Source organism: Heptranchias perlo, chromosome 29 (genome assembly GCF_035084215.1).
Source record: "Heptranchias perlo isolate sHepPer1 chromosome 29, sHepPer1.hap1, whole genome shotgun sequence".
Classification (NCBI taxonomy): domain Eukaryota; kingdom Metazoa; phylum Chordata; class Chondrichthyes; order Hexanchiformes; family Hexanchidae; genus Heptranchias; species Heptranchias perlo.
This window is the reverse complement of record NC_090353.1, coordinates 3059236-3082720: the sequence shown is the minus strand read 5'-3', so window position 1 is coordinate 3082720 and position 23485 is coordinate 3059236. Positions and strand designations below refer to the sequence as shown.

Here is a 23485-nt window from a genome sequence, read left to right as displayed (position 1 = left end):
CCTCTCTCTTCCCCCCCCCCCCGATCTTCCCCTCTCTCTTCCCCCCCCCCGCCGATCTTCCCCTCTCTCTTCCCCCCCCCCCCCGATCTTCCCCTCTCTCTTCCCCCCCCCCCGATCTTCCCCTCTCTCCTCCCCCCCCCCCGATCTTCCCCTCTCTCTTCCCCCCCCCCCCGATCTTCCCCTCTCTCTTCCCCCCCCCCCGATCTTCCCCTCTCTCTTCCCCCCCCCCCCGATCTTCCCCTCTCTCTTCCCCCCCCCCCGATCTTCCCCTCTCTCTTCCCCCCCCCCCGATCTTCCCCTCTCTCTTCCCCCCCCCCCGATCTTCCCCTCTCTCTTCCCCCCCCCCCCCCCCGATCTTCCCCTCTCTCTTCCCCCCCCCCCCCCGATCTTCCCCTCTCTCTTCCCCCCCCCCCGATCTTCCCCTCTCTCTTCCCCCCCCCGATCTTCCCCTCTCTCTTCCCCCCCCCGATCTTCCCCTCTCTCTTCCCCCCCCCGATCTTCCCCTCTCTCTTCCCCCCCCCCCCCGATCTTCCCCTCTCTCTTCCCCCCCCCCCGATCTTCCCCTCTCTCTTCCCCCCCCCGATCTTCCCCCCCCCCCCCCCGATCTTCCCCTCTCTCTTCCCCCCCCCCCCGATCTTCCCCTCTCTCTTCCCCCCACCCCCCAGCGTTCTTCCCCCCCCACCCCCACCGTTCTTCCCCCCCCACCCCCCACCGTTCTTCCCCCCCCCACCCCCCACCGTTCTTCCCCCCCACCCCCCACCGTTCTTCCCCCCCCACCCCCCACCGTTCTTCCCCCCCACCCCCCACCGTTCTTCCCCCCCACCCCCCACCGTTCTTCTCCCCCACCCCCCACCGTTCTTCCCCCCCACCCCCCACCGTTCTTCCCCCCCACCCCCCACCGTTCTTCCCCCCCACCCCCCACCGTTCTTCCCCCCCACCCCCCACCGTTCTTCTCCCCCACCCCCCACCGTTCTTCCCCCCCCACCCCCCACCGTTCTTCCCCCCCCACCCCCCACCGTTCTTCCCCCCCCCACCCCCCACCGTTCTTCCCCCCCACCCCCCACCGTTCTTCCCCCCCCACCCCCCACCGTTCTTCCCCCCCCACCCCCCACCGTTCTTCCCCCCCCACCCCCCACCGTTCTTCTCCCCCCCCACCCCCCACCGTTCTTCCCCCCCCACCCCCCACCGTTCTTCCCCCCCCCACCCCCCACCGTTCTTCCCCCCCCACCCCCCACCGTTCTTCCCCCCCCACCCCCCACCGTTCTTCCCCCCCCACCCCCCACCGTTCTTCCCCCCCCACCCCCCACCGTTCTTCCCCCCCCACCCCCCACCGTTCTTCCCCCCCCACCCCCCACCGTTCTTCCCCCCCCACCCCCCACCGTTCTTCCCCCCCCACCCCCCACCGTTCTTCCCCCCCCACCCCCCACCGTTCTTCCCCCCCCCACCCCCCACCGTTCTTCCCCTCTCTCTTTTTTTTCTCTCTCCCCCCCCCCCCCCCCCCCCCCCTCCCCGCTGAACTCCCCCTCCTTTTCTTCTTTCCCCCCCCCCCCCCCCCCCACCAATCTTCCAGTCCAGCGCTGGATGACATTTCGACATCTCGCTATCTCGCTTTCTCTTTCTCACCCAGCCCCCCCCACCTCCCGCGTTGCAGCTCCTGACGGTAGCCAGCCTGTCAATCAGGCTGGCTGCCGGGCACGAAACCTGGAGAGGACGTTAATCATCAGCAATCAACGTGCGATCGCGTCGGAAACGGTAAGCTTTGTTCATGCGGGTTTGCCATGTGCACCTTAACCCCCCGCCCCCCCCCCCCCCCCCTCCTCAGCCAGCTGCCAACCCACCACCATTGCAAAATTGAGCCCTAAGTCTTTATTCATGGTCAGGCAATGAGGTAGTGAGAGGTAAAAACACTGTTTCAGAAGGCGCAAGGTGTATCAATAAAACTAAATGAGACAATCAGGGGAAAGAATAAGGGTCAACATTCCAAACAACTGGAGTCAGGATTGAGCTCAAAACACTCAACAGAATTGGAGAGTTAGAAACATTATTAACTATGGAACGATGTGATAGAGGAGTTATAACAGAGACCTAGCTTAGGTTTGGACAGGACTGGGAACTTAAAACTCCTGGTTGTAATTTTCAGGAGAGATGGGGAGGGTAAACAGGGGTTCGGGTGGGAGTGTTAGTGAAGGACTCTATCACAGCACTGGAATGTAAGGAGGTTGTGTTAAAGACACAATCCAGATGGATAGAAATACTATTCTGTGTACAGTTTTGGTCTCCTTACCTAAGGAAGGATATACTCGCCTTGGAGGCAGTGCAACGAAGGTTCACCAGATTGATTCCTGGCATGAGAGGGTTGTCCTTTGAGGAGAGATTGAGTAGAATGGGCCGATACTCTCTGGAGTTTAGAAGAATGAGAGGTGATCTCATAGAAACATATAAGATTCTGAGGGGGCTTGACGGGGGATGCCGAGAGGCTGTTTCCCCTGGCTCGAGAGTCTAGAACCAGAGGTCATAGTCTCAAAATAAGGGGTCAGCCATTTAGGACTGAGATGAGGAAAAATTTCTTCACTGAGGGTTGTGAATCTTTGGAATTCTCTACCCCAGAGGGCTGTGGATGCTCAGTCGGTGAGTATATTCAAGGCTGAGATAGAAAGATTTTTGGACCCTAGGGGAATCAAGGGGTTATGGGGATCGGGCGGGAAAGTGGAGTTGAGGTTAAGATCAGCCATGATCTTATTGAATGGCGGAGCAGGCTCAAGGGGCCTATGGCCTACTCCTGCTCCTATTTCTTATGTTCTTATAATGGAGGTGAGATAGAGGGGGAGATCTGCAGGTAGTTCAGAGAGAAATGTAAGAACTTGGCAATAATATTGGGTGATTCTAACTAGCCTAAGATCGATTGGGATAAAGATAATGCACCTGGACAAAGTGGAGAACAATGATCCAGGACTACTTCCTCGATCAGTCTGTTTCTAGTCCAACAATTGCCTGATTTAGTTCTGGAAAGTGAAGTGGGAGAACAATTGGGAAATAGTGACCCCAGTATAGTTAGGGTCAGCGTAAGAACAGAAAAGGAAAAATTAAGAGTAAAGGTAATGGTGCTGGATTGGTAAAAGGCAAAGTTCAAAGGGATCAAAGGATCCGACCCAAATTAACTGGGCAGAGAAGTTAGCAAACTGGTCGACAGATCAGCAGTGGGAACCCTTCAAATATGAGAGAGAGAGTATATAGATACATTAATATATTCCTATAAGGTGCATCAAAGTATAGAGTTCCATGGATAGAGAAACTGACATTTAAAAAGAAGGCATAAGATACAGTTAGGGCTAATAATACTAAGCATTGTATATATGAACAATATAGGAAGTGTAGTCGTGAGGTGTAAAGTGAGATTAGAACAGCTGAAAAGAATATGAAAAAAAGACTAGCAGATTATATAAAAGGAAACATTAAGGACCTTTATAAGCGTATAGGTAAAGAATAGCTGAAGAGGTTGGACCACTCGGTGAAGGGGGGTCTAATTGTGAAGGGGCGGAGGTATGGTGGAGATATTAAATAAATATTTGCATCAGCTTTTACAAATCATGGTAGAAGTGAGAATGTGGGTGTGCTAGAGGAGGCTGTGGAACAATTGTTAGAGATAATTGGAGAAAAGGAATTGATTCTGAAAAATTAGCAGAACTCAAGGTGGATAAGTGACTGGGCCCTGATGGCTGCAGCATGGGGTGTTGAAAGAAGTCAGAGAAGAGAGCAAAGGTACTGGCCACAATTTCAATTCTCCTTCAATATGGAAGTATGCCATAGGACTGGAGAGTAGTTAATGTAACAACTTTGTTCAAGAAAAAAGAAAGGGATAAACCGTGTAATTATAGACATTGATGTAACGTCAGTTTTGGGTAAACTCTTGAGGCCTGAGTTTAACACTCTCGCCCGACGGGATTGTTGTGGGGGGGGTGGGGTGTATTAATGTCGCATTCCCCCCTCTTTTCCCCCCCCCCCCCCCCCCCCCCATTTTAACTCACCTGAATTCAGGAAGGCCGCCTGCCCAATGACATCATCAGGCCGCACGCACCATTTTAACTGTGGGTTGGATTAAGGCTCGTGTGGTCCTGAACCCTCGGTGAGAGCTGGCAGCAGGTAGGCTTCTGGCCACACGAGGCCCAGGTAAGTTAAATTTATTTTTTAAAGGTTCCTTGCGGGCGAGGAGGAGCAGAGGTGCACCTGGCCCCACAAAGGATACCTCAGGCCTCCCATAACTGGGTTTCTCCCCCTCCCCCGATCGCGGACTTTCCAGAGCCCCCCACCGTTTCTGTGGGTCCCCGGAGACCCCCCATGAGCTTCAACTCCCGCTCGTCAGCGGTGCCAAGAGTCGGCGGCTTTGCAGTCTGAAATTAGAAATTCTGGAAAAAGAAAATGGTTAACACACTGCTGCCTGTATCCTAACTGGCACCAAGTCCCATTCTCCCATCACTCCTGTGCTCGCTGACCTACGTTGGCTCCTGGTCCGGCAACACCTCGACTTTTGAATTCTCATCCTTGTTTTCAAATCCCTCTATGGCCTCACCCCTTCCTGTCTCTGTAACCTCCTCCAGCCCTACAACCCCCCCCCCGAGATCTCTGCTCTCCTCCAATTCTTGCCTATTGCGCATCCCCGATTTTAATCGCTCCACCATTGACGGCCGCACCTTCAGTTGCCCAGGCCTTAAGCTCTGGAATTCCCTCTCTAAACCTCTCCACCACCCTAACTCTCTCACCTTTAAGACGCTCCTTAAAACCAACCTCTTTGACCAGGCTTTTGGTCACCTGTCCTAATATCTCCTTATGTTGCTTGGTGTCAAATTTTGTTTGATAATCGCTCCTGTGATGTTCCTAGGGATGTTTTACTATGTTAAGGGCGCTATATAAATGCAAGTTGTTTTATCGGGCCCAACAGTTTGCCCTATAGGCAGAATCACGCACTCCAAAGCCCTTAACGGTGTTGCAGTATCCCACTCCCGTTAAAGGTTGAGAGTCAGCTTGATCCATCGGAGGCTGTGCGTGCCCTTGCTGCCCAGTAAGAGTGAACCTGATTTAGGTGTCGACCATGGCTCAGTGGGTAGCACTCTTCCTCTGAGTCAGAAGGTTGTGCGTTCCAGCCCCATTCGAGAGACTTGAGCCCATAATCCACACTAACGCCCCACTGCAGTACTGAGGAAGTGCTGCGATGTCGGAGGTGCCGTCTTTTGGATGAGACGTAAAACCGAGGCCCCATCTGCCCCCTCAGGTGGATGTAAAAGATCCCATGCCACTTTTCGAAGAAGAGCAGGGGAGTTCTCCCCGGTGGCCTGGGACCAATATTTATCCTTCAACCCACATCACTAAAAAACAGATTATCTTGTCATTATCACATTGCTGTTTGTGGGATCTTGCTGTCCAGATTGGCTGCTGTATTTCCAACATTACAACAGTGACTACACTTCATAAAGTACTTCATTGGCTGTAATGCTCTTTGGGGCGTCCTGAGGTTGTGAAGGCACTATATAAATGCAAGTTCTTCCTTTCTTTGAACTTTGAGGGATGATAGAATTCCATCACTCTTGCTAAGGTGTACTAGTAAACTCTGACTTTATTAACATGCAATTGATTCTCACTCAATCTTCAGCACTAATGGGGAGAGTGTCTGATAAGATGAAGAAATATGGTGCAGTAGACTGGATTAGCAACCCAGAGGTCATGAGTCAAATCCTAACATCACAAGTTATGAAATTGATCTCAATAAATCTGCTAATTTGTGGGCTGGCACCAGAACCAGCCGTCCCTACCTGGTCTGGGCTACACGTGACTCCAGTCCCACACTGTGTGGTAGATTCTAAATGCCCATCACGTTCTTGGGGCAACTAGGGGTTGACAATAAATGTGGCCTTGCCAGTGTTGGACACATACTGAGAACAAAACAGAACAACTGAGGGGAAAACAGATGAGTCATATTGGCCTTGGAGGGAGTGTAGCGTAGGTTTACTAGAATGATACCCGGACTTCAAGGGTTAAGTTACGAGGAGAGATTACACAAATTGGGGTTGTATTCTCTAGAGTTTTGAAGATTAAGGGGTGATCTGATCGAAGTTTATACGATATTAAGGGGAATAGATAGGGTGGATAGAGAGAAACTATTTCCGCTGGTTGGGGATTCTAGGAGTGGGGGGCACAGGCTAAAAATTAGAGCCAGACCTTTCAGGAGCGAGATTAGAAAACATTTCTACACACAAAGGGTGGTAGAAGTTTGGAACTCTCTTCCGCAAACGGCAATTGATACTAGCTCAATTGCTAAATTTAAATCTGAGATAGATAGCTTTTTGGCAACCAAAGGTATGAAGGGATATGGGCCAAAGGCAAGTATATGGAGCTAGATCACAGATCAGCCATGATCTTATCGAATGGCGGAGCAGGCACGAGGGGCTGAATGGCCTACTCCTGTTCCTACGTTCCTATGAGTCAGTAGAAGGAAGACTAGGAAAGTACTTTCTGTGCCAGATGGTGACCCCCACCAATCCAGTGGCCACAGCTCCAGGAGAGATTGAGGGTAATCCCTGTGTAACCCTGTGAAAAGGGGCTGAATACCCTTTACATTTGTCTATTGTAGGTTGATTTTTTTCAGACCGATTATCGTTCTTTGGTTTTGTTGTAACAGGAACAAGCTTCGTGGGTTTGTCAGTGTGAGGAGGGAATGGTGCAGCGACTGGAACAGGATTTTAAGATGACTCTACAGCAGCAGAGCTCCCTCGATGAGTGGGCGTCCTGGCTCGATAATGTAGTGAATCAGGTCCTGAAGCCCCACGAAGGCAGCCCCAGCTTCCCCAAGGCTGCCCGCCAATTCCTGCTAAAATGGTCCTTCTACAGGTTTGTAAGATGACGGTTGCGTCCGTTCTCGGCTCTTTGCACTAAACCAGTGGGACAGTAGAATCTGCCACGGTAGCTGAGGAATTGCAGGATGACCTGGACAATATTTGCAAGCAGGCAGACTCATGGCAGGTGAAAACCCATACATTGTGGGGGGAAATGGGGGACATACTTAATGACATATCTAGGGAAGAGACTGAAGGAAGTCTGGGAGTGATAGTAAAGTCAACAAAAGATGTTCAGTCACTGCAGTGCAGCAATTAACAGTGTGAGCAGAATGCTGCGTCATATTGCCAGATCAGTAGACTAAGTGTCAGGCCATGATACTGAAGCTGTATGGTGCTCTAGTCAGACTGCATCTCGTCACTGAGGCATAAGGGAGACAGCGAAGCCCTGGAAGTGGAGAGAAGAGCCACCAGGCTGATCCCTAGTGCTGGAGGACTGAGTTATGAGGAAAAGCTTTGAAGTGAGCCAAATGAGTGACCCTTTTGGGGTTAAAAATGTAAAATGGAATTGGAAAGGTTAATCGTGACCATCATTTCTAGTTAAATGGTGACTACAGGACATGGGGACATGGGTACAGGCTGGTAAATGGTAGGTTCAGGATTGAAGAAAGGATGCCCTTCTTCACACAGCGATTAATCCCTGGCGTGGCCTTGAGGTAGAGCAGTGGAGGCAAAACTCGAGTCATTCGAGGAAATCACACACTGAGGGGGGAGGAATCAATGGTTTCTGTGGTAGGGTGAGCTAGATGGGCTGAACGTACTTGTCTTTGACAAGTAGTGAGCCAGCTACTCACAAATGGAATTAATATTATGCAAATTATGATACGAGGAGATGGTTTGTTGAGTGATCTGACACATTAATGGCAACGTTCAGATCTGGTTACCTAAAAGGAATGCTCTGGAACAAAGGCACTCGTGTGTTTGAGTGCTGCCCGCTGAAAATGTGCCCTTCTCCCACTGTCAACCGTACTCCTTTAACAAAAACACAAGTAATGAGCTGAGCATCGCGGTTCTGAGTGTTCAAACCCAGTATTTGCAGAATCCCGCAGACTGCCATTGGGTCTTTGAGAGTGTAAATGTGGAGCTGGATTCCCTCACTATTAGCAGTTGGGAGTAACTATCTTCAGCACTGGCAGGTTAAAAAGGGCGAGAGCTTCTTGCGTAGGCCGTGGGTCTCTGAGCCCCAGTATCTGGGATTGATTAGCAAGTATAACAGAATTCTAAATCTTTATTATGGTCTCTCTCAAAGAATATATATATGAATTATATTTGTTTCCCATCACTTTAAAACTTGTGGGAGACTGTTTATGCTCCCTTGCTCTGATCTAAACTTTTAATCTTTTAAATATTACTGATTTGGGTGGCTCAGCTGTACGGGGTGGGGGGTGGGGAGGAGAAAGGTCAGGAGAGCAATAGTGATAGGGGATTCTACAGTTAGGGGAACAGACAGGTGTTTCTGCGGCCGCAGGCGTGATTCCAGGATGGTATGTTGCCTTCCTGGTGCCAGGATCAAGGATGTCACTGAGCTGCTGCAGAACATTCTGGAGGGGGAGGGTGAACATCCAGAGGTCATGGTCCATATCGGTACCAACAACATAGGTAGAAAGAGGGATGAGGTCCTGCAGGCAGATTTTAAGGAGTTAGGAAAGAGATTAAGAAGCAGGACCTCAAAAGGTAGTAATCTCCGGATCACTCCCGGTGCCACACGCTGGTGAGCATAGAAATAGGAGGATAGAGCAGATGGATGCATGGCTGGAGAGATGGCGCAGGAGGAAGGGCTTTAGATTCCTGGGGGAGGTGGGACCTGTATGGGCCGGACAGGTTGCATCTTAACGGAGCTGGGACCAATGTCCTCGCGGGGAGGTTTGCTAGTGCTCTGGGGTGGGGGCGGGGGTGAACAAATTTGATAGGGGGATGGGCACTAGGATGTACCATTGGAAAGGAGAAACAAGGGTCACAAAGGATCAAGAGGGAAAGATAGCACTAGAGCAAGTAATAGTACAGTATTAGGTGGGATCAGACTAAGAGAGTAGAAGAAAGCCTAAGACTGGTTTGCAGTGCATGTGTGTAAACACACGAAGCGTGGTGAACAAGGTTGGTGAGCTGAAGGCGCAAATAGCCACATGGGAATACGATGTTGTGGGTGGCTAAGGCAAACGTAGGTCCCTTAGAGGATGAGACCAGGAAATTAATGGTGGGAAACATGGAGATGGCAAAAATGCTGAACAAATATTTTGTTTCAGTCTTTACGGTAGAGGATACTAAGAATATCCCAACACTGGACAAACAGGGGGCTCTGGGGGGAGAGGAGCTAAATACGATTAAAATCACTAAGGAATTGGTACTCAGTAAATTAATGGGACTCAAGGCGGATAAATCCCCTGGACCTGATGGCTTACATCCGAGGGTCTTGAGGGAAGTGGCAGTAGGGATTGTGGATGCTTTGGTAATAATTTTCCAAAATTCTCTGGACTTGGCAAAGGTCCCGGCAGATTGGAAAACTGCTAATGTAACACCCTTATTTAAAAAGGGTAGTAGGCAGAAGGCTGGAAATTATAGGCCAGTTAGCCTAACATCTGTGGTGGGTAAAATTTTGGAGTCCATTATTAAGGAGACAGTAGCGGAACATGTGGATAAACATAATTTAATAGGACAAAGTCAGCATGGCTTTACGAAGGGGAAGTCATGTCTGACAGATTTGCTTGAGTTCTTTGAGGACATAACGTACAGGGTGGATAAAGGGGAACCAGTGGACGTAGTGTATTTAGACTTCCAGAAGGCATTCGACAAGGTGCCACATAAAAGATTATTGCTCAAGATAAAGAATCACTGGATTGGGGGTAATATTCTGGCATGGGTGGAGGATTGGTTATCTAACAGGAAGCAGAGAGTTGGGATAAATGGTTAATTCTCAGACTGGCAAGCAGTAGCCAGTGGTGTTCCGCAGGGGTCGGTGCTGGGTCCCCAACTCTTTACAATCTATATTAACAATTTGGAGGAGGGGACCGAGTGTAACATATCAAAGTTTGCAGATGATACAAAGATGGGAGGGAAAGTGGAGAGTGAGGAGGACATAAAAAACCTACAAGGGGATATAGACAGGCTGGGTGAGTGGGCGGAGATTTGGCAGATGCAATACAATATTGGAAAATGTGAGGTTATGCACTTTGGCAGGAAAAATCAGAGAGCAAGTTATTATCTTAATGGCGAGAAACTGGAAAGTACTGCAGTACAAAGGTATCTGGGGGTCCTAGTGCAAGAAAATCAAAAAGTTAGTATGCAGGTGCAGCAGGTGATCAAGAAGGCCAACGGAATGTTGGCTTTTATTGCTAGGGGGATAGAATATAAAAACAGGGAGGTATTGCTGCAGTTATATAAGGTTTTGGTGAGACCGCACCTGGAATACTGCATACAGTTTTGGTGTCCATACTTAAGAAAATACATACTTGCTCTCGAGGCAGTGCAAAGAAGGTTCACTCGGTTAATCCCGGGGATGAGGGGGCGGACATATGAGGAGAGGTTGAGTAGATTGGGACTCTACTCATTGGAGTTCAGAAGAATGAGAGGCGATCTTATTGAAACATATAAGATTGTGAAGGGGCTTGATCGGGTGGATGCGGTAAGGATGTTCCCAAGGATGGGTGAAACTAGAACGAGGGGGCATAATCTTAGAATAAGGGGCTGCTCTTTCAAAACTGAGATGAGAAACTTCTTCACTCAGAGGGTGGTAGGTCTGTGGAATTTGCTGCCCCAGGAAGCTGTGGAAGCTACATCATTAAATAAATTTAAAACAGAAATAGACACTTTCCTAGAAGTAAAGGGAATTAGGGGTTACGGGGAGCGGGCAGGAAATTGGACATGAATTTAGATTTGAGGTTAGGATCAGATCAGCCATGATCTTATTGAATGGCGGAGCAGGCTCGAGGGGCCGATTGGCCTACTCCTGCTCTTATTTCTTATGTTCTTATGATAACGGAGACCTGGCTCAAAAAAAGGGCAGGATTGGGTACTAAATATTCCTGGATACAAAGTGTTCAGGAAAAATAGGAAAGGAAAGAAAGGAGGGGGGTGGTGGCAGTATTGATTAAGGGGAATATTGCAGTGCTGGAGAGAGAGGATGTCCTGGAGAGGTCAAGGACAGAATCTATTTGGTTGGAGTTAAGAAATGAAAGAGGTGCCATTACACTACCTGTATTCTATAGGCCACCAACTAGTGGGAAGGATATAGAGGAGTAAATTTGCAGGGAAATTACAGAGAAGTTGCAAAAGCCATAGAGTAGTGATAACTGGGGACTTCAACTATCCTAATATAGACTGGGATAACAACAATAATGTAAGGGGCACAGAGGGGGAGGAATTTTAGAAATGTGTTCAGGAGAACTTTCTTAACCAGTACGTTTCCGGCCCAATGAGGAAGGAGGCATTGCTGGACTTGGTTCTAGGGAATGAGGTGGGCCAAGTGGAGCAAGTGTCAGTGGGGGAGCATTTAGGGAGCAGTGATCATAGTATCATAAGGTTTAGAATAGCAATGGAAAAGGACATGGACCACTCTAAAAATACTCAATTGGAGGAGGGCCAATTTCAATGGGATGAGAACAGATCTGGCCCGGGTAAATTGGAATCAAAGATTGTCAGGCAAAACTGTAATTGAACAATGGGCGGCCTTTAAAGAAGAGATGGTTCGGGTACAGTCTAGAATCATTCCCACCGGGGAGAAAGGTAGGGCAACTAAAGCCAGAGCTCCCTGGATGTCGAGAGATAGTGAGTAAGATAAATCGGGAAAAAAGGGGCGTATGACAGATGTCAGCTTGATGACACAAATGAGAACCAGGCAGAATATAGAAAGTTCAGAGGGTAAGTGAAAAAGGAAATAAGAGGGGCAAAGAGAGAGTATGAGAATAGACTGGCGGCCGACATAAAAGGGAATCCAAATGTCTTCTGCAGGCATGTAAATAGTAAACGGGTAATAAGAGGAGGGGTCGGACTGATTAGGGACCATAAAGGAGATCTACTCATGGAGGCAGAGGGGGTGGCTGAGGTACTAAATGAGTACTTTGTATCTGTCCTTATAGAATCATAGAATCATAGAAGTTACAACATGGAAACAGGCCCTTCGGCCCAACATGTCCATGTCGCCCAGTTTATACCACTAAGCTAGTCCCAATTGCCTGCACTTGGCCCATATCCCTCTATACCCATCTTACCCATGTAACTGTCCAAATGCTTTTTAAAAGACAAAATTGTACCCGCCTCTACTACTGCCTCTGGCAGCTCGTTCCAGACACTCACCACCCTTTGAGTGAAAAAATTGCCCCTCTGGACCCTTTTGTATCTCTCCCCTCTCACCTTAAATCTGTGCCCCCTCGTTATAGACTCCCCTACCTTTGGGAAAAGATTTTGACTATCTACCTTATCTATGCCCCTCATTATTTTATAGACTTCTATAAGATCACCCCTAAACCTCCTACTCTCCAGGGAAAAAAGTCCCAGTCTGTCTAACCTCTCCCTGTAAGTCAAACCATCAAGTCCCGGTAGCATCCTAGTAAATCTTTTCTGCACTCTTTCTAGTTTATTAATATCCTTTCTATAATAGGGTGACCAGAACTGTGCACAGTACTCCAAGTGTGGCCTCACCAATGCCCTGTACAACTTCAACAAGACATCCCAACTCCTGCATTCAATGTTCTGACCAATGAAACCAAGCATGCTGAATGCCTTCTTCACCACCCTATCCACTTGTGACTCCACTTTCAAGGAGCTATGAATCTGTACTCCCAGATCTCTTTGTTCTATAACTCTCCCCAACGCCCTACCATTAACGGAGTAGGTCCTGGCCCGATTCGATCTACCAAAATGCATCACCTCACATTTATCTAAATTAAACTTCATCGGCCCACTGGCCCAATTTATCAAGATCCCGTTGCAATCCTAGATAACCTTCTTCACTGTCCACAATGCCACCAATCTTGGTGTCATCTGCAAACTTACTAACCATGCCTCCTAAATTCTCATCCAAATCATTAATATAAATAACAAATAACAGCGGACCCAGCACCGATCCCTGAGGCACACCGCTGGACACAGGCATCCAGTTTGAAAAACAACCCTCTACAACCACCCTCTGTCTTCTGTCGTCAAGCCAATTTTGTATCCAATTGGCTACCTCACCTTGGATCCCATGAGATTTAACCTTATGTAACAACCTACCATGCGGTACCTTGTCAAAGGCTTTGCTGAAGTCCATGTAGACCACGTCTACTGCACAGCCCTCATCTATCTTCTTGGTTACCCCTTCAAAAAACTCAATCAAATTCGTGAGACATGATTTTCCTCTCACAAAACCAAGGAAGAAGATGTAATTTTTAGCCCATCTATATAATTATAGTTGCGATACTGGATGGGCTAAAAATTGAAGAGGAGGTACTAGAAAGGCTAGCTGTACTTCAAGTAGATAAATCACCCGGTCCAGATGGTTTGCATCCTAGGTTGCTGAGGGAAGTAAGGGTGGAAATAGCAGAGGTACTGGCCATAATCTTCCAAACATCCGTAGATACGGGGGTGGTGCCAGAGGACTGGAGAATTGCAAATGTTACACCCTTGTTCAAAAAAGGGTGCAAGGATAAACCCAGCAACTACAGGCCAGTCAGTTTAACTTCACTGGTGCGGAAATGATAATCCAGGACTGAATAAATAGTCACTTGGATGGGGGTGGATTGATTGGGGAAAGCCAGCACGGATTTGTTAAAGGCAAGTCGTGTTTAACTAACCTGATAGTGTTTTTTGATGAGGTAATTCTGATGAGAATTCCAGAGGTGAGGTGAGAGTGACTGCCCTTGACATCAAGGCAGCATTTGACCGAGTGTGGCACCAAGGAGCCCTAGTAAAACTGAAGTCAATGGGAATGAGGGGGAAAACTCTCCAGTGGCTGGAGTCATACCTAGCACAAAGGAAGATGGTAGTGGTTGTTGGAGGCCAATCTTCTCAGCCCCAGGACATTGCTGCAGGAGTTCCTCAGGGCAATGTCCTAGGCCCAACCATCTTCAGCTGCTTCATCAATGACCTTCCCTCCATCATAAGGTCAGAAATGGGGATGTTTGCTGATGACTGCACAGTGTTCAGTTCCATTTGCAACCCCTCAAATAATGAAGCAGTCCGAGCCCGCATGCAGCAAGACCTGGACAACATCCAGGCTTGGGCTCATAAGTGGCAAGTAACATTCGCGCCAGATAAGTGCCAGGCAATGACCATCTCCAACAAGAGAGAGTCTAGCCACCTCCCCTTGACATTCAACGGCATTACCATCGCTGAATCCCCCACCATCAACATCCTGGGGGTCACCATTGACCAGAAACTTAACTGGACCAGCCATATAAATACTGTGGCTACGAGAGCAGGTCAGAGGCTGGGTATTCTGCGGCGAGTGACTCACCTCCTGACTCCCCAAAGCCTTTCCACCATCTACAAGGCACAAGTCAGGAGTGTAATGGAATACTCTCCACTTGCCTGGATGAGTGCAGCTCCAACAATACTTAAGAAGCTCGACACCGTCCAAGATAAAGCAGCCCGCTTGATTGGCACCCCATCCACCACCCTAAACATTCACTCCCTTCACCACCGGCGCACAGTGGCTGCAGTGTGTACCATCCACAGGATGCACTGCAGCAACTCGCCAAGGCTTCTTCGACAGCACCTCCCAAACCCGCGACCTCTACCACCTAGAAGGACAAGAGCAGCAGGCACATGGGAACAACACCACCTGCACGTTCCCCTCCAAGTCGTACACCATCCCGACTTGGAAATATATCGCCGTTCCTTCATCGTCGCTGGGTCAAAATCCTGGAACTCCCTTCCTAACAGCACTGTGGGAGAACCTTCACCACACGGACTGCAGTGGTTCAAGAAGGCGGCTCACCACCACCTTCTCTAGGGGCAATTAGGGATGGGCAATAAATGCCGGCCTCGCCAGCGACACCCACATCCCATGAACGAATAAAAAAAAAGAGGGTAGATGAGGGCAATGCAGTTGATGTGTATATGGACTTACAAAAGGAGTTTAACAAAGTGCCGCACGGTAGGCTTCCCAAGATTGTGGCCCATGGAATAAAGGGGGCAGTAGCAACATGGATACAGAATTGGCTAAGTGACAGGAAAGAGAGTAGTGGTAAACAGTTGTTTTTCAGACTGGAGGGAGGTGTACAGTGGTGTTCCTCAGGGGTCTGTACTGGGACCACTGCTTTTCTTGATCTATATTAATGACTTGGACTTGAGTGTACAGGGCACAATTTCAAAATTTGCAGATGACACAAAACTTGGAAGGGTAGTGAACAGTGAGGAGGATAGTGATAGACTTCAAGAGGATATAGACAGGCTGGTGGAATGGGCGGACACGTGGCAGATTAAATTTAACGCTGAAAAATGCGAAGTGATACATTTTGGTAGGAAGAACGAGGAGAGGCAATATAAACTAAAGGGCACAACTCTAAAAGGGGTACAGGAACAGAGAGATCTGGGGGTATATGTGCACAAATCGTTGAAGGTGGCAGGGCAGGTTGAGAAAGTGGTTAAAAAAGCATACGGGATCCTGGGCTTTATAAATAGAGGCATAGAGTACAAAAGCAAGGAAGTCATGATGAACCTTTATAAAACACTGGTTCGGCCACAACTGGAATATTGGGCTCGATTTTAGGAGCGTGTTTCCGGCGGGTTCCCAGCGGGGTGGCCCCGAAAATCCCGATCTCCGGTCACGTGACCGGATCGCAACGAAATCCCGGCCACTTCCGGGTACCGCGCTGACGTGCGGGGCTGCGCGCGCAAGCCCCGCTGGTGGGAATCCCGCAGGCAATTAAAGCCAGCGGGGTTCCACTTGAGAGTACTTAACTTGCTCGTTGTGGTCAGTTAATGAGCTGAAGCAGCTGTCAAAAGACGAAGTGTGGGATTTTAGGTTCAAGGCAGTGAGTTTCCCACACTGGGGGAAACAGTCTCCCTCCAACCAGGCGTGTTGCAGCCAGCAGCCTGTGGCAGGTGCCAAGGTGCGCTCCACGGGGGAGAGCCCTCGCCCACGCAGGAGGCCACCGCGTCACATAGGGCAACCCCTGCCCTCCACCACCCCCCGCCAAGCCAGAGGACAGACCGACACGAAACCGCAGCCCCAGTCCGAGGAACCACACACCTACCCTGCACAACCCCTCAGACCAACACCTGCCAGTTGGGTGGTGTGTGGACACCCTCGGAGGACGAAGATCATGACCAGCACCAGCAGCCTCGCAGTCCACGCCGTCCGCCTCAGAGACGTGGATCCCCCCAACACGGTGTTGTTGCACGCCCACCTGCACAGCAGGAGGGAGGGCTACCGCAGAGAGAGACGCGTCGCAGAGGGCACTACCCTCGCCACAGGGTCCACAGACCGAGGCGCAGCTCCCCGGACCTCTCCGAGCAGCAGTGCACAGGGAGGCGCAGATTCGCTCGACATGTAGTCGTGGAGATCTGCAGCCTCTTTCATGCCGAGCTGCTCCTGGCTGGCCCCAGCACCAACTGCTTACCTGTCGCTGTCAAAGTCACCACTGCCCTCCACACCTTCTCCTCCGCATCCTTCCAGGGTGCAGCCGGCTACACCGCCGATGTCTCTCAGTCATCTGCGCGGACGAGCCCTGCAAATACACCTGCACCTACTCTGCAGTAACACGATGGGTGGCATCAGTGATGGGTCCTCATAGTGATACCCAGGAGCGGGCATTATTGGACACAACGGACAGGATTCGCGGAGACATGGCAGTGGTGGTGTCATTATAATGTGTGCTGTTTGTTGCTCTGAAATTCAATATGGGTAACACTCATGACAAACCCTCAGACACCCTTGTGCACCCCCTTCATGCTGACGAGACGTTTGCCTTACGCTGCCTACTGCACATATGTGATGCATGCCCTGTGGCTGCAGCACAGGTGGTGGCAGGTTGAGTGAGGCTGGCCGTGAGGGAGATGCACGAGAGGGTGAGTATGGGATAGAGCCATGAGATTGTATGAGGATTGGGTTGCGTGTTAGTGGCAGGATGAGTACTGGCGAGGTGAGTAGGTGGAGGTAAGATGAGGATGGGGTGTGAGTGGGTATGAAGGGTGATGTGACAGAATAGTGTTGGCGGTGCCGAAGGAGATGTGGGGTGGGGGCAGTGTTGTGGCAGACGGAGTGTAGGGGAAAGACTTCGTGTTCTCACTGTGGCGGACCTACTGCGGTCATTGCAGCGCCTCCTGCACTGTATGCAGGTGGGCCATATGTTGGTGGCGCAGGTGACCCCCTCTGCCACCTCGAGCCAGGCCTTCTTGGTGGCAGAGGCAGGCCGCTTCCTCCCGCCCGCCGGGGGGAAGATCTGTGTCCTCCCCCTCCTCCTCACCCCATCTGATGATACCTGGGGTGAGGCATCATTAAACTGGGAGCAGCCTTCCCCCTGGGCTGCTCCATGCTGCAATTTGTCCCATTGGTTGCAGCATCTGTCAGTGGAGGACTGCCCCTTTAACTAGAGAGCCTCCAGCTGACAGATCGTACTGCGCATGCGCAGCCTGACCGACGCGCAGGCCAGCGCCGTGGACCCCGGAGGAGCAGGTAATTGATTCCTATTAGGGTGTTGCCTGCTACGATCGCGTGGGCAACCCACTAATTTCGCCGTCCGCGTTTTCGACGCTCCCGGAGGACCACCCGCTGGGAACCCGCAGGCCTGCTAAATTCGAGCCCATTGTGTCCAGTTCTAGGCACCGTACTTCAGGAAAGATATGAAGACCCTAGAGAGGGTGCAGAAGAGATTTACTAGAATGATTCCAAGGATGAGGGACTTTAGTTATGTGGATAGACTGGAGAAGCTGGGGTTGTTCTCCTTGGAACAGAGACCGTTGCGAGGAGATTTGATAGAGGTATTCAAAATCATGAAGGGTCTACACAGAGTACATAGAGAGAAACTGTTCCCATTTGCAGAAGGGTCAAGGACCAGAGGACATAGATTTAAGGTGATTGGCAAAAGAACCAAAGGTGACATGAGGAAAAACTTTTTTACACAGTGAGTGGTTAGGATCTGGAATGCACTGCCCGAGGGGGTGGTGGAGGCAGATTCAATCATGGCCTTCAAAGGGGAACTGGATAAGTACTTGAAAGGAAAAATTTTGTAGGGCTATGGGAATAGGGCGGGGGAGTGGGACTAGCTGGATTGCTCTTGCATAAAGCCAGCGCGGACTTGATGGGCCAAACTGCCTCCTTCCATGCTGTAACCTTTCTATGATTCTATTTAGAGAATTTATATTTAAACAAAAATGACTTCTAGCCCCATGTAGCAAATTTCTCTCATTGTAGTGCAAAATTGCTTTGTTAAATATATCTTCAAAGAGCTAAATAAATTCCAACTCCACAAAGGAATAATTCCAAAAGTATTGATGACACTGGCATGAGAAGTGGACTAAATTCTAAATCACCAAATGCTGTGTCAAATATTTCAAGGCACATCTGGGTCAGAGATGCAAAATTACAGAAGAATTTCCCCCCCTTGTTCGAGGAGCTAATGTTCAGCTGTCGTTATGTTTACAGATGGTTTCAAAAAATCATACCCAAAAATTAATTTCACCAGGGAATTTGGCCTGATTTGGGTAAACTTTCCACTGGCTCCCACTAAAACCGCTATTGATTCGAAGAACTTTTGCCCGTTCTAGGCTGGCACGTTGCAGTAGCAGAGGTTTTCGTTGGATATAAAAAGGGATAAATGATACCTTGGTTACGGCCTGCTGGCTCGGTGACCAAATGTGATCTCAGTGTGATACTAAGCCACACAAGTGAAGAATGTCCTCAGTTCAGTTCACGGGCTGTTCTGAGTGGCTCATCTCAGCAGGGGCAGCAGTAGAGTGGCTTCAGCCCCATGGGGCTTGGAAAGGAAGATCGTCTAATGACCCTTGCTGGAAAGCATGTGGATGGTTGGTGTGGACAGGATTGGGCTCAGGTGGGAATTCTCCCCAATAGTCGAATAGCGTGCCACGCTGTCTGGACGCACGCCTGAATTCTGGTAACTTGGGCAAAGTGCCACTGTATTAAGTGCCCAAGGAACCTCACCCCAACAAGATTCAGGGCCTCGGAGAAAGGGAGGCACTGACAGAACATCTAGCACAGGAACTGTCCTCTTGATTTTATGTATGAGCTACAGTGGCAGCCAAGAAAAGCTCACCATTGTGTGTCTTCTGTTCCGCCTGAGTGAGACTGTAGATACAAGAGCTGTTTAATTGCGGTACTTTGTTATTTGTCTGTTTTAAGTTGTTCCTGTAATGCTTTTATTTCAGTTCCATGGTCATTCGTGACCTGACCCTGCGTAGTGCTGCCAGCTTCGGTTCCTTCCATCTGATCCGGCTGCTTTACGATGAATACATGTTTTATCTGGTGGAGCATCGTGTAGCCCTAGCGACAGGCGAGACTCCGATAGCAGTGATGGGTGAGGTATGCAAGTGATCAGTAGTGTGACCTTTAACCAAGGTGGGCTGAAGGGTGGGTTTTATGGAGGATGAAAAGAATTTTTGCATTTTTCAGTTTATTTGGGAAATGTTCATGAAGAAATATTTAACTTGACACCTTTAATGTAGAAAAATGTCCCAAAGTACTTCCCAGAACCATGAAGAAAACTCATACCAAGCCAAAGAAGAGGAGATTAGGAGAGGTTGACCATTGGAATAGTCAACTCTGGAGGTGACAAAGGCACGTATGAGGGTTTCAGTGGCCGATTGCCTGAGGTAGGGGGAATGCAGGAGACGGAGGTGGCCAGGGAGAGGAATGGAGTTTGTACCAGGAGCCGAAGGTGATAGCTTCAGTCATCCCCATGTTTAGCCAGAGGAAATAAGACTGGATGTTGGACAAGCAGTCTGACCCATTGAGGAAATGGTGGGTGGGGGGCGACCAGAGAGGTGGTGGCTTGCTAGAGCTGGGTGTTATCAGCGTATGTGTAGAAGCTGACCCCGTGTCTGCAGCTAATGTCGCTGAGGGCAATATGTAGATGAGGAAGAGGAGGGAGCCAAGGATAGACCCTTGGGGGACCCCAGAAGTAACGGTGTGGGACTGGGAAGAGAGGTTATTGCTGGAGACTTTTGGACAGGTGAGAATAGAACCAACCGAGAGCAGCCCTGCTGAGCGAGATCATAGAGGGGGAGGGTCATGTGATTGACCCTCCCCCTCTGTGATCTCGCTCAGCAGGCTAAAAGCTGCAAAAAGTTTGAGAAGCGCTAACTCACCATGGTCAGTCACAGATACTGTCATCATGACTTTGGTTAGGACTTCAGGGCTCCTGGATGGACTGTAGTGTTGTGAATCTGTCCATCAGCCCTGCAAAGATGTGGGTAGTGGACTCATCCATACTAGCCATCAGCTGTTACGTATTGCTTGACGCATTCTTTAACAACAGCAGCAGTCTCTGCTCATGAAAGCATCTTCCTTTTAAAAGGAGGTACTCTGAGGTCCAGACCCATGCCCTCGTCAGCTGATAGTAAGTTCCCGCTCACCCCGTGGACACCACCCGTTCCCGCTCACCCGCCGCCCCCTGCTCTGTGCATCATTCTAATGCAACCTCTTCTATCTTAGTATCAAAATCTTTCAGACTGCATTTACCTGAGCTATGTGTTGGAGGGTTAGTGAGTTATGCTTTGGGATGCTGCCTTGCTCATTGTCACCGGGCTCTGGCTTCAGTGATACATCTAGAGAGGCAGAAGAGGGCAACAATGCTGTCCTCCTGAGAACCCTTCAGATCTAGCTTTCAGCAGTATGAGTAACATGGTATTGTGATTCAGTGTGTGCTTTGGTGCAGTGAGTGAGTAATTAGTGTGAGAAGAAAGAGCAGGGAAGGCCAGTTCAAGCCCTGAGCTGGGGATAAGCCTCCTGGCTCCCCATGCCCTACTCCCTCAGCAGCTTCTCAGCCTAGAATCTCCTAGGGCAGTCTCTTCCAGGGCAAGAGTGCATCGGTTGGGAGGGCCCTCCTCCTATGCAGACTTGTTCGCTCTTGTTATATGCAGATGTATCCGACAGAGTAGAAGAGGAGACAAATTAAAATTGTCAGGAGACATACAGGGATATCTGTTTCACTTTGTAACCTATAGTGGGTATGATTACACATAGAATAATAGAATGATAGAGCACAGAAGGACATTCGGCCCATCGTGCCTGTGCCGGCTCTTTGAAAGGGCTATCCAATTAGCCTCACTCCCCTGCTCTTTCCTCGTAGCCCTGCAACTGTTTCCTTTTCAAGTATTTATCCAATTTCCTTTTGAAAGTTATTATTGAATCTGCTTCCACTGTCCTTTCAGGCAGCACATTCCAGATCATAACAACTCGCTGCATAAAAAATGTCTCCTCATCTCCCCCCTGGTTCTTTTGCCAATTATCTTAAATCTGTGTCCTCTGGTTACCGACCTTACTGCTGCTGGAAACAGTTTCATCAACCCTCTCCGTTACTTCGTCAAAGAACTCAATCAAGTTAGTTAAAAGTACATACATCATGCAACTACATTGGCAGGACAAATTTATTTGGACCAAAGGTATTTAAGCATTTGTGTAAAGGAACACGTTACAGGAGTATGGTAACTGCTGCAAAGTCTATCCTGCTTCATAATGGGCATTCATGGAAAGCATTCAAAGCATTGGGAGACATTGTGAGGAACCATGCTTGCTTAGTGCACTGTATTAATATAAGGAAATGGCCTTGCCTACCTTTCCTGACCTGGTGAGGTCATTAAACCTTTTGCAGTGCTGCTACCAGGTCTGCTGAACGGTGCGTTGAGTATTCACGTTGATGCCTTCCTCCACCCATAAACTAGGTGCAGCCTGGCGGCAGGCAGTCCCACAGAGGGCTCTCTCCTCTGGCACCCTTCTTCCAATGATATTCCAATGGCCACATTGACTATAGTACTACTAATTCCAGACGTGTCTCTCAATTTGTCTGAAGCTCTGTGTTAAAGATCAGCACCTGTCACTGTTGTAGGGTATTGACTCACCACCCTTACTGCTTTATGTGAGCGAAGAACAGTGGGTATCTGTGAGGTTTCAAAATCCCTCTGGCATGGTTGAAACCAGCCATAACTGTAACCTGGAGTTTGGACCACAGAGCCTCCATAGGAGCTGTGAGAGTGTTCATGAGAGATGCTTCTGACTGTACCAGCTCTTTCTTGACCCCACTGCCATTCCCTGTGCTGTTAATCGGCCCGTCTAACATTAAATTGTAGATAAGCCAAAATTTCCGACAGTTGAACATTGGAAAGGACAAAGTATTTATTTTTGGTCCCAACAAGAACCCCACACCCTTGGCATCAATTCTATTTCCCCACCTCCAGTCCGGGCTGCTTGCTCAGGCTGCACCATACAGCACACAATGTTGGCATTCTGTTTGATCCAGAGCTGAGCTTCAAACAATATAATCTATCAATTACCAAGACCGCTTCCTTCCATCGCTGCAGCATTGCCCACCTCTGCCCTAACTCGCCCCCATTGAAAGCAAAACTCTTGCCCACGCTTTCAACACCTAGACTCAACTTCTCCAACACCCTCTTTGCCAACGTCCATAAGCACTCAATCAAAGTCCTGCCCCATCCTGTCCCACACTCAGCCGCTCACCATCACTTCCACCTGCCAACAGATCAAATGTAAAATACTTGCTCTCCTCTGCAAATCCTTCCACCTTGCCTGACCTCACCCTGCCTCTGCAACCTTCCCCAGTCCTTTGGTGATCTTTGATTTATGTCCTCTGGTTCCGAACACACTGGAAGAAGGGTGCCAGAGGGAATAGAATCATAGAATCATAGAAGTTACAACATGGAAACAGGCCCTTCGGCCCAACATGTCCATGTCACCCAGTTTATACCACTAAGCTAGTCCCAATTGCCTGCACTTGGCCCATATCCCTCGATATGGGCCAAGAGATTTTCTCTCTTCACCTGATCAAAACCCCATGGATTTGAATATCTCGACAGGTCTCCTCGTTCACCTTCTCTGTTCTACTGGAGAGTCCCAGTTTCTCTAATCTCTCTTCATAGTTAAAGCCTGTCATCGTATGGTTCTAGTAAGCCTCTTCTGTATCTTCCCCGTGACCGTAGCATCCTTCCTAAGTAGTCCTGCACATCACTCTGATTTCCACAATTCTTGTGCCTTTAAAACTCCTCCTTGTTCACATAATAAGTTTGTTCTGAGTCATGTGGTCCAACACTTGTTACTTGCTGGGACCTGTTATTATAATAACTGAAGCTGCGAATTTTTTGTACCACATAAAATTATAAATTGGAAAGTTGTCCTCCTAAACCATCTGACTGAATACCTTACAGCTAAGGCAGGACTTCATAACGATCTGTTCTAAGAGATTTTGGGGAAATTTACATGATTTTTTTTTAAAGTGCCATTTTTGTTGTAAACTATTGGTCAGTTTAAGCTGAATAGCAAAAGAATGAAGTATTCTCCGATTTAAATGAATCTGGACCAGAGTCCCAAAGAGTTCTAATGCTATCCGTTCTGTTTCTCCTAGTTTGGTGATCTCAGTTCTATATCTCCTCTACATATGGAGAAAGGTAAGAGCTTGCTGATGGTGTGCTACCTAGGGTATCACCGAACCTCG

General features: G+C 49.1%; 1 protein-coding gene across 2 annotated transcripts in view; it reads left to right on the top strand.

The window, feature by feature from the left end:
- The window catches only part of rfx2 (regulatory factor X, 2 (influences HLA class II expression)), a 151777-nt gene that overhangs the window by 122402 nt on the left and 5890 nt on the right, over positions 1–23485 (top strand). For both annotated transcript variants that reach the window (XM_067967988.1, XM_067967986.1), the window contains 3 exons: positions 6671–6879; positions 19188–19341; positions 23396–23438. In XM_067967988.1, coding sequence (XP_067824089.1) covers positions 6671–6879; positions 19188–19341; positions 23396–23438 — 406 coding nt within the window. The remainder of the gene's footprint in view (positions 1–6670; positions 6880–19187; positions 19342–23395; positions 23439–23485) is intronic.